Here is a 13,389-nt window from a genome sequence, read left to right on the forward strand (position 1 = left end):
ACGTAGAGTTGGAAAGAATTGGAGAGGAGAGAGCAATTCTGAGAACCTTTTAGGAGACGGTATTGTTAAGAATTGCCGTCCAGTTGTGGATCTATGTGGTGAAAGAGAGGGAAGTTAATGGATGACTTAGGAGTTTCTAGTTTGATAATGAGACATCTTCTGGTTTGGTGACACATGAATATCTGGTGTTGGCCATCCTGAGTTTCAGTTATTTACAGGGTATCAGATGAAAAAGCCAGGCAGACAGTTGGAGCCATGGGTGGAAATGGGACAAAGAAGGTCTAGGCAAGATCTTACCTTGGGAAACACATGAGATGATCAGAGAAAGAAATGTCAACTAGGTGAGTTCTTGAGGACAAGGATTTTCTCTTATTTATCATGTCGCTTCATGGCATATCATGATGTCCAGCTTATACTGGTCATTCAGTAAATATATGTTTGATAAATGGAAGGAAGCCTGGATGATTAAGTGGGAGAAAAAACAGAGAAGAAAAAGGTGAGTCTGAGAGGGTGGTATTGAGCAACATAAAGGGAGCATCCTTAAAGTATTCTGGGAGTAAAGGGGACATTAGAGAACACAATTCTGCTGAAGTGGTCACAGGGATTCTGCAGAACTTTTTTTTTGGCATCTGCAGACTTTTGTTCCCCTTGGGAGTCAGGGTGTTCTTTTGTCTTTGACCTACTTTGCTTTCTGGTTCCGTTATTGGATTTCCCCAGCCACTCTCTTCTCACTTGACCATGCCTGCTTCTCCTTTCTGGATCGGTTCTGCAGTCTATGGGTCTATGGCTTCAGACCTGATCTCACATACAAGGAGAAACCAGCTTCCGGTTTCCAATACAGGCAGTTCTAAAACCTCTGCTTCCTGCTACCTCTCACGTCCTCCTTTCTAAATGTGAGAGGAAAAAAAAAAAAAATGTGAGAGGACAGGGAAGAGAGCTTCAAGGAGGAAGTGACCAGCAGTGTTAAAACGTCTCCGATAGGGTAAATAGAATAAAGATGAATTAGCTTTGGGCATTAAGGGAATTAGCAACATAGTGAGAATGCAGATTCCAATATACTGAAGAGTGAAATTAGAATTGGAGAAAACTATTGTAACTTTTTTTTTTCTCCTAAGAAGTGTGACAGTGAAGAGAACAGAGTAAAGATTCCATTTAGGAATAATTTTATTTATTTAGTGAATCAGTAGGGGAGTTTGAGATAACACAAACGAGATAATCGGTGGAACCAGACCCCAGATAAGCAGGAGGGAGTGGAAACGGGATCACAGGCCAGAGGAGAGATTAGCCTAGATTAGAAACAAGGTTCCTTTTAAAATAATTTTTTAAATATTAAAATATCTACTTTCACTATAAAACAAAGATAATAACATGGAAATTTTAGAAAACAGGAATGAAAACACAATAATCTTATCACCCTAACACTACGCCTACTGGCACTTTGCTGCCCTCACATTAATTGTTATCAGTGGCTTTACTATATCAACATCGCTACCCATGGAGCTTTGCAGGTATTAACTCTTTACCGGTGAGGAAACTGAGGAAAATTAAATAATTTGGCCAAAGTCTTACAGCTAAGAAGTAGTAGCCCCAGGATTTGAAGTCACCACTTCCAATTTAAGAGTCTGAGTTCTAGACTGTACTATACTTCCCATGACACTTTTCTCCTAATCATTTTTATGTAGTTGTTACAGCAAGCATAAAAATTGTCTTGACTTTTCACTTACTATTATTTAATAAATTTTTCAGTGTTATTACAGAGAACTTAAAAGATGTTTTAGTGATAAAAGCAATATTCCTTTAAGCCCATATATGCTTCCTTTTTTTTTTACATCTTTATTGGAGTATAATTGCTTTACAATGGTGTGTTAGTTTCTGCTTTATAACAAAGTGAATCAGTTGTACATATGCATATGTTCCCATATCTCCTCCCTCCTGCATCTCCCTCCCTCCCGCCCTCCCTATCCCACCCCTCCAGGTGGTCACAAAGCACCGAGCTGATCTCCCTGTGCTATGCAGCTGCCTCCCACTAGCTATCTATCTTACGCTTGGTAGTGTGTACCATATATGATTCTTTAGATAACTCATTCCCTCTCTTTTTGGACAATAGATTTTTTTCCAGATTTTTCTGTAAAAATAGTCTATGAACTTCTTTATGTATATGTCTTAGAATATTTCCTTAGGATAGAGTTTCAACAGAAGCTAAACGATGAATCTTTCTCTGGTTCTTGTTGCCAAATCCCTTCCTAAAAGATTGTACCACTAAGTTTTAAAAATTAATAATGATTTGTAAGGCATTGTTTTAATTCACATTTCTTTGATTTATAATGAGTTTGAAAATTGTTTCATATGTTTGTTTTCATTGTTTTGGTTTTTTTTATTCTTATATCTGGTCATCTTGCTGAACTCTGATTGGTCTTAATTGCTTATTATTTCTTTTGGATTTGCTAGGTAGACAATCATATTGACACTTTTGTCTTTCCTACTTTAATATATCTAACTCTCATTTCAATTTCCTATCTCACTGCATTGCCTACGATCAATAATACAATATTGAAAAGTCGCTTTTCAGACTTTAATGGGAATGATTCTAACGGTTCACCATTAAGTATTATTTTTGCCATATCCATTCCCAGTTTGCTAAGTATGTTTAAAAGTCAGGAATAGAGCTTGAACTATGAAGAGCTTTCCCCACATTTGTTGAAATATATCTTTTTCTGAATCAATATGATTAATTTTCTAATAACAAACCATCTTCATATTTTGGGGCTAAACCCTACTTGGTTGTGATATATTATTATTATAATATATTCTAGGGTTTGATTTGCCAGTTTTTTAGTGGGGTTTTTGCATCTACGATCCCATGTAATATTGGACACAGTTTTCCTTTTTGGGTTATCCTTCTTGGAGTTTGGTATTAGGGGGATGCTAGCACATGAAAAGAATTGAGAAGACTTCCATATTTTCATTTTCTTTATGCTTGTAAGAGTTTAGATATCGTGTGCATTATCTACTTCTCGTAGGCTTAGTGGAACGCGTACAACTGAAAGGAAAAGAATAGGAGATCCCCAGCATCCTGATCAAGGGATGGGCTGGTGAAGTATTTGGTGCCCCTGAGTTCATCCAGTTTCAGAGAAGGGAAGAAGTTCATTTGGGAGAGGTCAAAACCCATTTTCAAGTATGACAGTGAGCAGAGCTCAGATGGAAATACCTCTGTGAAGAACCTGCTAAAATCAGCCTGCGAGGACACTAGCTTTTCATCAGGGTGCGCTCAGGAAACTGTCATCTCCACGAGAGGCCGTTCCAGTGTTGGGGGGAGGGGAACAGATGCATCTCATTGTAAGGACACTCATCCTGTGGTTTGAAGTTGCTGCCCAGAGTTGGCTGCAAGTGAAGGTCTGCTCTGATGGATTTATGAGACCCCATTAGGCCTTCTAATCCTGCTGGTATAGTCATTGGTATAGCAGCAATGACTGCTGGTACAGTCATTGGTATAACAGCATTGGTATAGCAGCAATGACTGCTGGTACAGTTATTGGTATAGCAGCAAGGACCTGTATTCAGGAAAAGCCAAGAAATGGTGGCCCAAGAGGAGATTTTTGGAGTGCTCTTCAAGAACTAAAGAGTCTGGTAAAACGAGGTCCTCTCTGTGTAGACCCTTGGAAGGGCTCTTGGACAGCACTCTGGTAGAGATCAAAATCTCTCTAATGGTCATTTCTCCAAGACATCCTGATACTGTCCCTTGATTGACATTAATGCACTGACTATGGCAGAAACCTTGGGGTTATTAAGACTAAACAACTGAACCTTACAAAGTGCATTGATAAATGGTATTGAAGCCTGAAGTACAAAGAGGAGGAAGGAAGGAAAGTTTCAAAGAAAGGTTTTAAAAAGATAGTATTGTCTACAATGACTAGACAGTATGTTAGGTGCTAGGGCTACAAAGATGAAAAATGATACAGTACTGGCTTTCCAAAAACCTTACAGTCTAGAGACTTGAGACCAATAGACCAATGATTTTACAATGTGGTAAATGTCATGCAAAGGGATGCCTTATTTTTTTCCTCTTCTACACAAAGAGACCCTGATAGCTATTTGGTGGATGGGTAGAGGCAAAGGGGTCACCTATTTGTAAATCTTGTGAGAACCTGATAGTCATGCAAGCCCTGATACTCAAAAAAAAAAAAAAAAAAAAAAGTCACAAAGATTCATTTTGTCTGAATTTGCAAAGAGCCAATCTCTGCAGAATTCTGCGAAGTGGGTGGTTTTATTTGCCTAACGGGTTCAGGGCCTTCTGGGCAGAAAGATTGATGCCATCATTCCTAAATTTTTGCTGAGATTTTCCGAGTTAGGGATATCTATGAGCAAAACAGAGTGATCTTGACCAAGGGAGAGATCGGACCATTATGCCAGCCCACACGGAGTTTGGATGATTATGGGTCAGTGGGTCTTTAGCAGCTGAAAATGGTCTCATATCAACCTTCCTGAGTTGACTTGAATCATACTTGGTCACTGAAACCTGTAATACTGGGGACCAACTGACGAGCTGGCCAAGGGAGGTGGCACTGCTGTGGCTGGGAACTGAGGAAGGAGGTGCCTGAGGGAGGAGGTGGTCAGTGCAGTTGGGAGTTTGATTACAGACAGAGGGCCTGAGCAGATAAGTAAAGACCGAGAACAGTAGAAGCCAGGTTTCTTACTGGTAGAGAAAAAACTTACTAATACGAAAAGGAGAAGGATAGAAGGAATCCTGTTGTGTTGGATTGTGATTGGAGGTATTGGTGGAAACTCATGGTACTATGTCTATGTCTATGTCTATATCATCTATATCTATATCATCTATGTCTATATCCATGTCAATATCTAAGCTAAACATTTAACTAAACAGAGTATCATAGAATTGATATAGATGCAAATGTGTGGGGTGTGTATACACCACACATTTCCTAGCTCCATCCTCTAAGAGGATCTAGAAACAATGTTTACTTAGTAGCAATGAGCACGCCAGAACCGGGATCTTGATTTCTAAATATCATTCTCTACTAAAAGGAATCAGGACTCTTTGGGGGAATGGCTGACTCTAGGGCTGGTGTAGTACGATATGAACTTGGAACACCTTTGAGAACTATAAAGTAAGAAAGTGCTCAAAGAATAATGCAGATATGTTAAAGGGGTACAGAAACAAGCTTGAAGAAGCTCCCAGTGGCCCAAACTGTTATACTTTGAGCACTGAATAAAATTAATATTGAATAAAAGGAGAAGGGAGGGAGAGATAAATTAGGAGTTTGGGATTAACAGATACACACTGCCATATATAAAATAGATGAACAACAAGGACCTACTGTATAGCACAGGGAGCTATATTCAATATCTTGTAATAAACTATGGAAAAAAATTGAAAAAAATAACCAAATCACTTTGCTGTAAACTGGAAACTAACACAATATTGTAAATGAACTGTACTTCAATTAAGAAATTACCATTGAATAAAACAGAAATCCATGAGCCCATACTGATATAAATACATGAGTGATTGAAAAAATAGCAAGAAAAAAATAATTCCTTGCAGTATAGCACAGATGGAATGATGGAATTAGAAAGTCACCATTTGGCAACCGTCATAGTAGTAATGATTTAGGTCAGAGTCATCAGTGGATATTAAAACAGTAGGTAAAAGTTTAGTGAGGAACTGGATATTTACACAGAATAATTTTTTAAATTGATGCATAGTTGATTTACAATGTTGTGTTAATCTCTGCCGTACAGCAATGTGATTCAGTTACACATATAAATCTTTTTTATATTCTTTTCCAGTACGTTTATCACAGGATATTGAATATAGTTCCCTGTGCTTTACAGTAGGACCTTGTTGTTTATCCATTACATAGAATAATTATTGATTACAAACTTTACAGTGGAGAAACCTAGCTGGCTTTACCTTCCTTTAGTGATCAAAGTTAACACTAATAGGACAAATTGACAGTGTGGGCTTCCTGGTAGAAAAACACAGCATTGTTTCTCTGATAGCCCTGACAAAAATGTATAACTTTCATCATAAGAGAACACTAGTCAAACCCAAACTGAGGATCATTTAACAAAATAACTGACCTATACTCAAAAATTGTCAAGGTCATAAAAGACAAGAGAACATTAGGAACTGTTCCTGACCAAAGAAGACAGAACAGACATGACAAGTAAATGCTATGCATGTGTGCTGGTTACCGAGGCACTTGGATTCTGACTACCCTCAAGAGGACCTGCTGGGTGGGGGTCTGGGCCGGGGTCAGGGGTGGCGGGAAGAGTGTAGCCGGTTGACAGCCTCCACCTGCTGCCCCATGAATCCCCTGCAGCATTCCTTCACCAGGCCACACTCCCCAGGACAGAGCAAGGCAGGGACTCTAGAACTGAACTTGTTTGGCCAACACAGATTCCTTTAATGGGAAATGTAGTCTCAGAGACCACACACTGGCCTGGCCAAAGTGTTCTCAGAACTGTGCTGTGGCCTGAAGCCCTTCTTAATACTTCCTTCCTGCTCTCCCTTCACAGGTGGCATGGTCTGAAAGCTCTCCCTGCCTACCGTCCGCCTCTCCCTTCATCTTTCACAGGTGTTTCCCTTCATAAATCTCTTGTATGGCTAATGGGGGTGTCTGGTTTTCAGAGGAACCAAGCACTCACGCTGTGACCTTGGATATACTCCTTTTTCTAGAAAGGACTGTACTGGGGCAACTGGTGATATTTGAATGTGGTCCTTATATTAGATACTAGAATTATATCCATGCTAATTTCCTGACTTTTGTGGCCTGTAATTGTTGTTGTTTTTTTCTTAAGATAATAAACCATGAGGAAAAAGAAAATAAAAGAGGACACAACAGTTTAAAAATTTCAATAAATTTTAGAAAATAAGAAGATGGAGACATGGCCACTGATTTTGCAGGGGGAAATGAAATATGAGGGAAATCAGGTGGTAATTTCCACCAGAAATGATCCCATTTGCCTGGTATAATCCCTGAGAAGCTCAGCCCGTGGAAGAAGATGTAGTAAAACTTGGATCTGAAAACTGAAGGATTGGTTGAAGGTCCAAATTCAGTGTAGCTGGGTTTCCAGTTCCCCTCCTCCATTTTATGCTCCCATGATTCCCACCTCTGTCCACCAGCTCCCACTCCGTTCTACCAAAACTGTGGATTTATTTTCCCAAAGTGCCTTTTGGAGTCAAAAGACTCCAAGCCAAAGATAAGGCAGGAGGGCAGCTCCAGGCTGAAAATGGGACGTTAGTAAGTAAAAGTGTAGTTTCTGTAGTGCAGTTTCCCTAGCTTCCTCTCCCAGTGGGCCCTTCAAGGGCCAGCAGCTGGGGGTAAAGCCCACCCTCTCACCAGTAGGCAGCGACTAGAGAGACAGGAGGGCATGACGGATAAGAGTAGAGACTCAGAAGCCAGCCTGCTTGGGCTCAGATATCTGCCAATATATGAGCAGTGTAACCCTGTTACTCAACCTCTCTGTGCCTCAGTTTGCTTACGAGGGAGATGATAATAGTACCTACCTTGTGGAAACCATTATGAGTATTAAATGAAATAATACATAGGAAGCCCTTAGAATGGTATCCAGCCTATGTGATGTGCTTTCTTATTGTCAGTTATTATTACCATTATTATTAGCCTCTGGAAATTCTGAATAGCCTAGAGGAAAAAAAAAATTTATAGGGGGACTCTACCAAAATAAAGGCTGCCTCATTAACTGATCATCTTATAGGAAAGCCTGAGAGTCAACAAGCCCTGTAACACACGGAACTCCATAATCATCTCTGTGGAGTCTTAAACTTTGTGATGATCAGATGCCAGCTTGAAGAGAGGGGCCGAAACAAGCTAACAGAAACCCCAGAGAGAACAGGGGAAATGTAAGCACACAGGAAAGTTATTTGAGAGACAAAAGATGTTGCATTCGTAAGACAAGATCGGAACTTTTAAAAGAACAGCCAGAAACTAACACAACATTGTAAAGCAACTATACTCCAATAAAAATTAATAAGAAATAAAAATAATAAAAAGAAAAGAACAGCCAGAGAAGAAGAGACGACATTTTAGAACTTAAATATACGTTATTTAGAGAGTCTAAATAAACATTCAGTAGAGGATTGAAGGATGAAATCAAAGACATTTCCGAGACATTAAAACAAATGCCCTTGAGGTAAAAGGAAAAAGACTCAGAAAAGATCATTGTTCCCTTTCTCGGGTTAAGGGGTCCCTAGGATCAGCAGAGGTCCCCCCTTTAGAGCTCAGGAAGTAGAACTTAAGGTGACCGTTAAAGCTGCTCTTAAGTTCCGTCCTCGCTGTGCATATACTTGATTCTCATTCTTACTTCTAGGGCTCTTGCAGCTGTTTCCCTTCTATTTGATACTGTTTATAGATTTTTTGAAAGCCTCCATTGCTTCCTTTTGCGTAATAAAGCAGTACGCAGTAAAATATTGAGAAAACAGTGCAAAGAAGAAAATAAAAGCACATGGAATCTCACCACTCAGAAATGGCGATCACAACTAACAACTTTTTGTCTATGGTGTTCTGTGCATATTGCAGATAGAGACGTGATTCTTTGAATTTGTACGATGCAAATTTACGTCTTTGTTTTAAAGTCATGAACATTTTCCTATACCATTAAAATGATGTATATACATCATTTTAAATGATTCCACGATAGCATATCTTTTGACGGTACCATATTTTATTTAACCATTTGCCTGTTGTTGCGTATTTAGTGTGTTTATATCTATATAAATAAAACAAAAGTTCATTCCGTTTGTCTCTCTTTTTTTTTTTTTTTGCGGTACGCGGGCCTGTCACTGTTGTGGCCTCTCCTGTTGCAAAGCACAGGCTCCGGACGCGCAGGCTCAGCGGCCATGGCTCACGGGCCCAGCCGCTCCATGGCATGTGGGATCTTCCCGGACCGGGGCACGAACCCGTGTCCCCTGCATCGGCAGGCGGACTCTCAACCACTGCGCCACCAGGGAAGCCCCTGTTTGTCTCTTACTGGACCACATGAAAAATTACACAACAGATTTTCACCAAACTTGGGAAGCATGCTTGGGATAGCCAGATTCAAAGTGTAGGCTATGAAGAATAGAGTATATCCATGTTGTGGAGCTTGATGGAGAAATAATAGGGGAGGGAAAATAATTTTCCCTCTGCCTTTCTGAGTTCTTGGCTGAGACTTCCTGTGACAAAAGACAGATTAACAAGAGAAAAGCAAACACATTTATTAACACGTATACCTCATGTATACATGGAAGATACCCAGGAAAACTGAGTAAGTCCCAAGATGGCCCAAGTCACCACCTTAAATACCATCTTTAGCTACAGACAAAAAAGGATGTTGGGGGACTTCCCTGGCGGTCCAGTGGTTAAGACTTCATCTTCCAATGCAGGGGGTGCAGGTTCGATCCCAGATCGAGGAGCTAAGATCCCGCATGCCTTGAGGCCAAAAAACCAAAAACATAAAACAGATACAGTATTGTAACAAATTCAATAAACACTTTAAAAATGGCCCACATCAAAAAAAAAAATCTTATAAAAAAAATAGGATGTTGACAGAGAACTATATTAACCACAATGGAAAAGAATATTAAAAAAATAACTGAATCACTTTGCTGTACAGCAGAAATTAACACAACATTGTAAATCAACTATACTTCAACAAAAGAAGAAAACTCATCTAACTATGAAAAAAAAAAAAAAAGATGTTGGGGCGAAAAGAAGGCCAGCTATGGGAGGTTACCACGGAAAGCATGGTAAACAAGGGTAAGGATTATTATGCAGATTACATCAGTGCCTTCTCCATTGATAAGAGTTCCTGGACATTTAGAGTCAACCTTCTCTTCCTAGTACAGAGAGGGAAACACCTTTACAAGCGATTTCCTTTGTAAAATGTACATGTCCCTTACAAAAGGGTAACTTCTACTCTGTTTTCAGAGCTTCTGCTGTTTCTTAAAATAATTGGTTGAAAACAATCCTTATGCCAAAGAGGCATATTTGGGGGTGGCAAATTCTGCTATCCTTCACATCTCAAATTGATGAACAGGCATCCTTGAAAAGAACTGAAATAAAAAGAGATAAAAAGAGATCCATGACTGGAGCGAGACTTGTCACACATAACATGACACTGTAGATAGAAATCAGACATAATGGCTTCCATCTTTGTGTCCCCAATCAAATGGCCTGAGAACATCCAAACCTGATTACAGCTACTGATTTGGAATCAAATTGCTTTTCAAGTAGGCAACTCGATGAGGAATACCAAAGGCATTTCTGTCCAACAGAATGTTTACAGTGATAGAAACCTGGAATATCCAATGTCAAACACTTGGAAAGTCAGCAGATGACGGACAAGTAAAGTCATCTTCCTTCCATCTCTCTCATCATGTAGCACCTGGCGAGTAGCTGCCCTGGGTACCCCCAGCCTTAGGAATTAGTCTTTTTTCTTTTTAACTTTTTATTTTATATTGGAGTATAGTTGATTAACAAGGTTGTGATATATCGTTTCAGGTGTAGAGCAAACTGATTCAGTTATGTATATGCATGTATCTATTCTTTTTCAAATTCTTTTCCCATTTAGGCTGTTACATAATATTGAACAAGAGTTCCCTGTGCTATACAGTAGGTCCTTGTTGGTTATACATTTTAAATAGAGCAGTGTGTACATGTTAATCCCAAACTCCCTAACTATCCCTTCCCCCAACCCTTCCCCCTGGTAACCATAAGTTTGTTCTTTAACTCTGCAAGTCTGTTTCCATTTTGTAAATAAGTTCATTTGTATCATTTCTTTTTAGATTCCTTTCTCTTTCTCTTTCTCTGTCTGACTTACTTCACTCAGTATGACAATCTCTAGGTCCACCCATGTCGCTGCAAATGGCATGATTTCATTCCTTTTAATGGCTGAGTAATATTCCATTGTATATATGTACCACATCTCCATTCCTTATGAGTTAATCTTTACATTAAATATTTAAAAGAATGGCTGGAGCTTCTATAACATGTATAGCAAGAGAGACTTTATGTTCCCTGATATCTCTGAGATTTCTTACCATCTCCAGCTGAATTAAAAATCACTTGTATCTCAAAAAACAAACACACAAACAAATAAATAAAATAAAAAACAAACAAAAAGAAATTTTAAAAAAATCACTTGCATCCCTCCTCTCTTTTCCCCACCCTGGTTCAGCTCAAGTTAGAGCACAGCCCCTTTCCTTTTTAACCTAAGGTTCTTCTCCCATTGTGTAGTTGTGTAAGTAGAATTTACCCAAGGTTTGGCATTAAGGTTGGACTGCTTGTGACTGGCCAGTTTCGCATCTTGGGCCCCCCGGCCTCTGACCTTGTTGCTAGATCATTCCCTTCTCCCACCTCTTTCTCAGTCTTTCTCTCATCTCTCTTAATCCTTCTTTAGTCTATCCCATCAAGACTTCATATTTTCTCCCATTTTTTAGCAAAGCAATTAACTTCTCTGTCTGACCATGTCTATGGGCTTCCTCTTTTGTACACAGAGGTGTCATCAAGATACTCTCTTAATCTCTTTTTTTCTATCAATCAATCAATTAATTAATTTTTGGCTGTTGGGTTTTTGTTGCTGTGCACGGGCTTTCTCTGCTTGTGGAGAGCGGGGGCTACTCTTTGTAGCAGTGCACAGGCTTCTCATTGCTGTAGCTTCTCTTGTTGTGGAGCACGAATTTTAGGTGCACAGGCTTCAGTAGTTGTGGCACGTTGGCTCAGTAGTTGTGGCACGTGGGCTCAATAGTTGTGGTGCACAGGATTTGTTGCTCTGTGGCATGTGGGATCTTCCTGGACCAGGGCTCTAACCCATGTCCCCTGCATTGGCAGGTGGATTCTTAGCCACTGAGCCACCAGGGAAGTCCTTACTCTCTTAATCCTTGATGGTTCTCCCTCTAAGAGGAATTCCTCAGTTAACATTTAACATAATAAAAAACTTTCACCTACCCACCTATATCCATCTTCTTTATTGTCATCCAGTCATCCCTCATTTGTCTAATTAATCCATCCCCCTGCCAACACCTACACATTCATCCATTCACCCAGCTCTCAGCCTCTCTGCTTTTCACTGATTTCCTCCATCCTCCTCCAGAGACCTAGAACATTCTGTATGGGAAGTTTCTTTCTCTCGGTTTTTTAAAGAGAAACTTATGCTTTGCAGAAATAACTATCAGCTGCCTTGAAATGATAAACGGGAAATAGATAAGAGGTGCATTGCTGGGAATGAACTTATAATCTTTACCTGGGCAAGGGAAGGGCAGATAAGACCCAAATTAGAATTAAGTGAACAAAGCCAAGTGAGGTTTGGGCCATTCACTGAAGAAGCATGGCCAGGGGTGACATGTTCGCATATATCAAAAGTTAGGGTGGGCTTCCCTGGTGGCGCAGTGGTTGAGAGTCCGCCTGCCGATGCAGGGGACACGGGTTCGTGCCCCGGTCTGGGAAGATCCCACATGCCGCAGAGCGGCTAGGCCCGTGAGCCATGGCCGCTGAGCCTGCGCGTCCGGAGCCTGTGCTCCGCAACGGGAGAGGCTACAACAGTAAGAGGCCCACGTACCGCAAAAAAAAAAAAGTTAGGGTGTTGGTGAAATACACCCACAGTGCAAACACACCCACATCCACTCAGAAATACTTAATACTTTGAGTTTAGCTTGAATTCAGCCACACTCTCATTGTACTGATGACAATAGGACAGCCGATAATTAACCTGTGAACTATGACGGGATTATTTCTGAAAGTTGAATCCCTCAGCATGTTGCAGAGGTTCTATAATTGATGGATCACTAATAATGCTGCACTGTGAAAAAAAAAGGTATGCTTGAATATATGTAGCATCTAACGTTTATATTATACATCAGGATTGTCTTAGATTTGCTAATTGTTCTTACTACTTTTCTTAATTGTGTTAAGTAGTTGAAAGTAACTTTTTAGCATTAGATACATAGGCCAAATTTGAAATACATTCCATTCTTCAAAACACTACCCCTGGACCTGACAATGACCAATTATTGCTTTTTTTCTCTTTAGGCAGGGAAAGTTCTTCCGATTGGATACAGAGCTGCAAACTGCTTGACTGAAAAACTTCCCAGGGTGAGTGTTTTCAAAATGCATTTGTGTGTGGGGCTTCCCTGGTGGTGCAGTGGTTGAGAGTCCGCCTGCCGATGCAGGGGACACGGGTTCGTGCCCCGGTCCGGGAAGATCCCACATGCCGCGGGGCGGCTGGGCCCGTGAGCCATGGCCGCTGAGCCTGGGCGTCCGGAGCCTGTGCTTTGCAACGGGAGAGGCCACAACAGTGAGAGGCCCGTGTACTGCAAAAAAAAAAAAAAAAAAAAAAAAAAAAAAAAAAAAAAAAAAAAATGCATTTGTG

The 13,389-nt window shown here is 40.3% G+C and overlaps 1 protein-coding gene across 1 annotated transcript in view; it reads left to right on the plus strand.

Annotated features, from left to right (window-relative positions):
• Nucleotides 1–13,389, plus strand: part of EFHB (EF-hand domain family member B) — a 48,765-nt gene that overhangs the window by 1,312 nt on the left and 34,064 nt on the right. Inside the window, exon 2 of the mRNA XM_067737192.1 lies at nucleotides 13,050–13,112. Within this exon, the coding sequence (XP_067593293.1) occupies nucleotides 13,050–13,112 (63 nt within the window). The remainder of the gene's footprint in view (nucleotides 1–13,049; nucleotides 13,113–13,389) is intronic.

The sequence above is a fragment of the Pseudorca crassidens genome, chromosome 5 (assembly GCF_039906515.1).
Source record: "Pseudorca crassidens isolate mPseCra1 chromosome 5, mPseCra1.hap1, whole genome shotgun sequence".
In the NCBI taxonomy this organism is placed as follows: Eukaryota; Metazoa; Chordata; class Mammalia; order Artiodactyla; family Delphinidae; genus Pseudorca; species Pseudorca crassidens.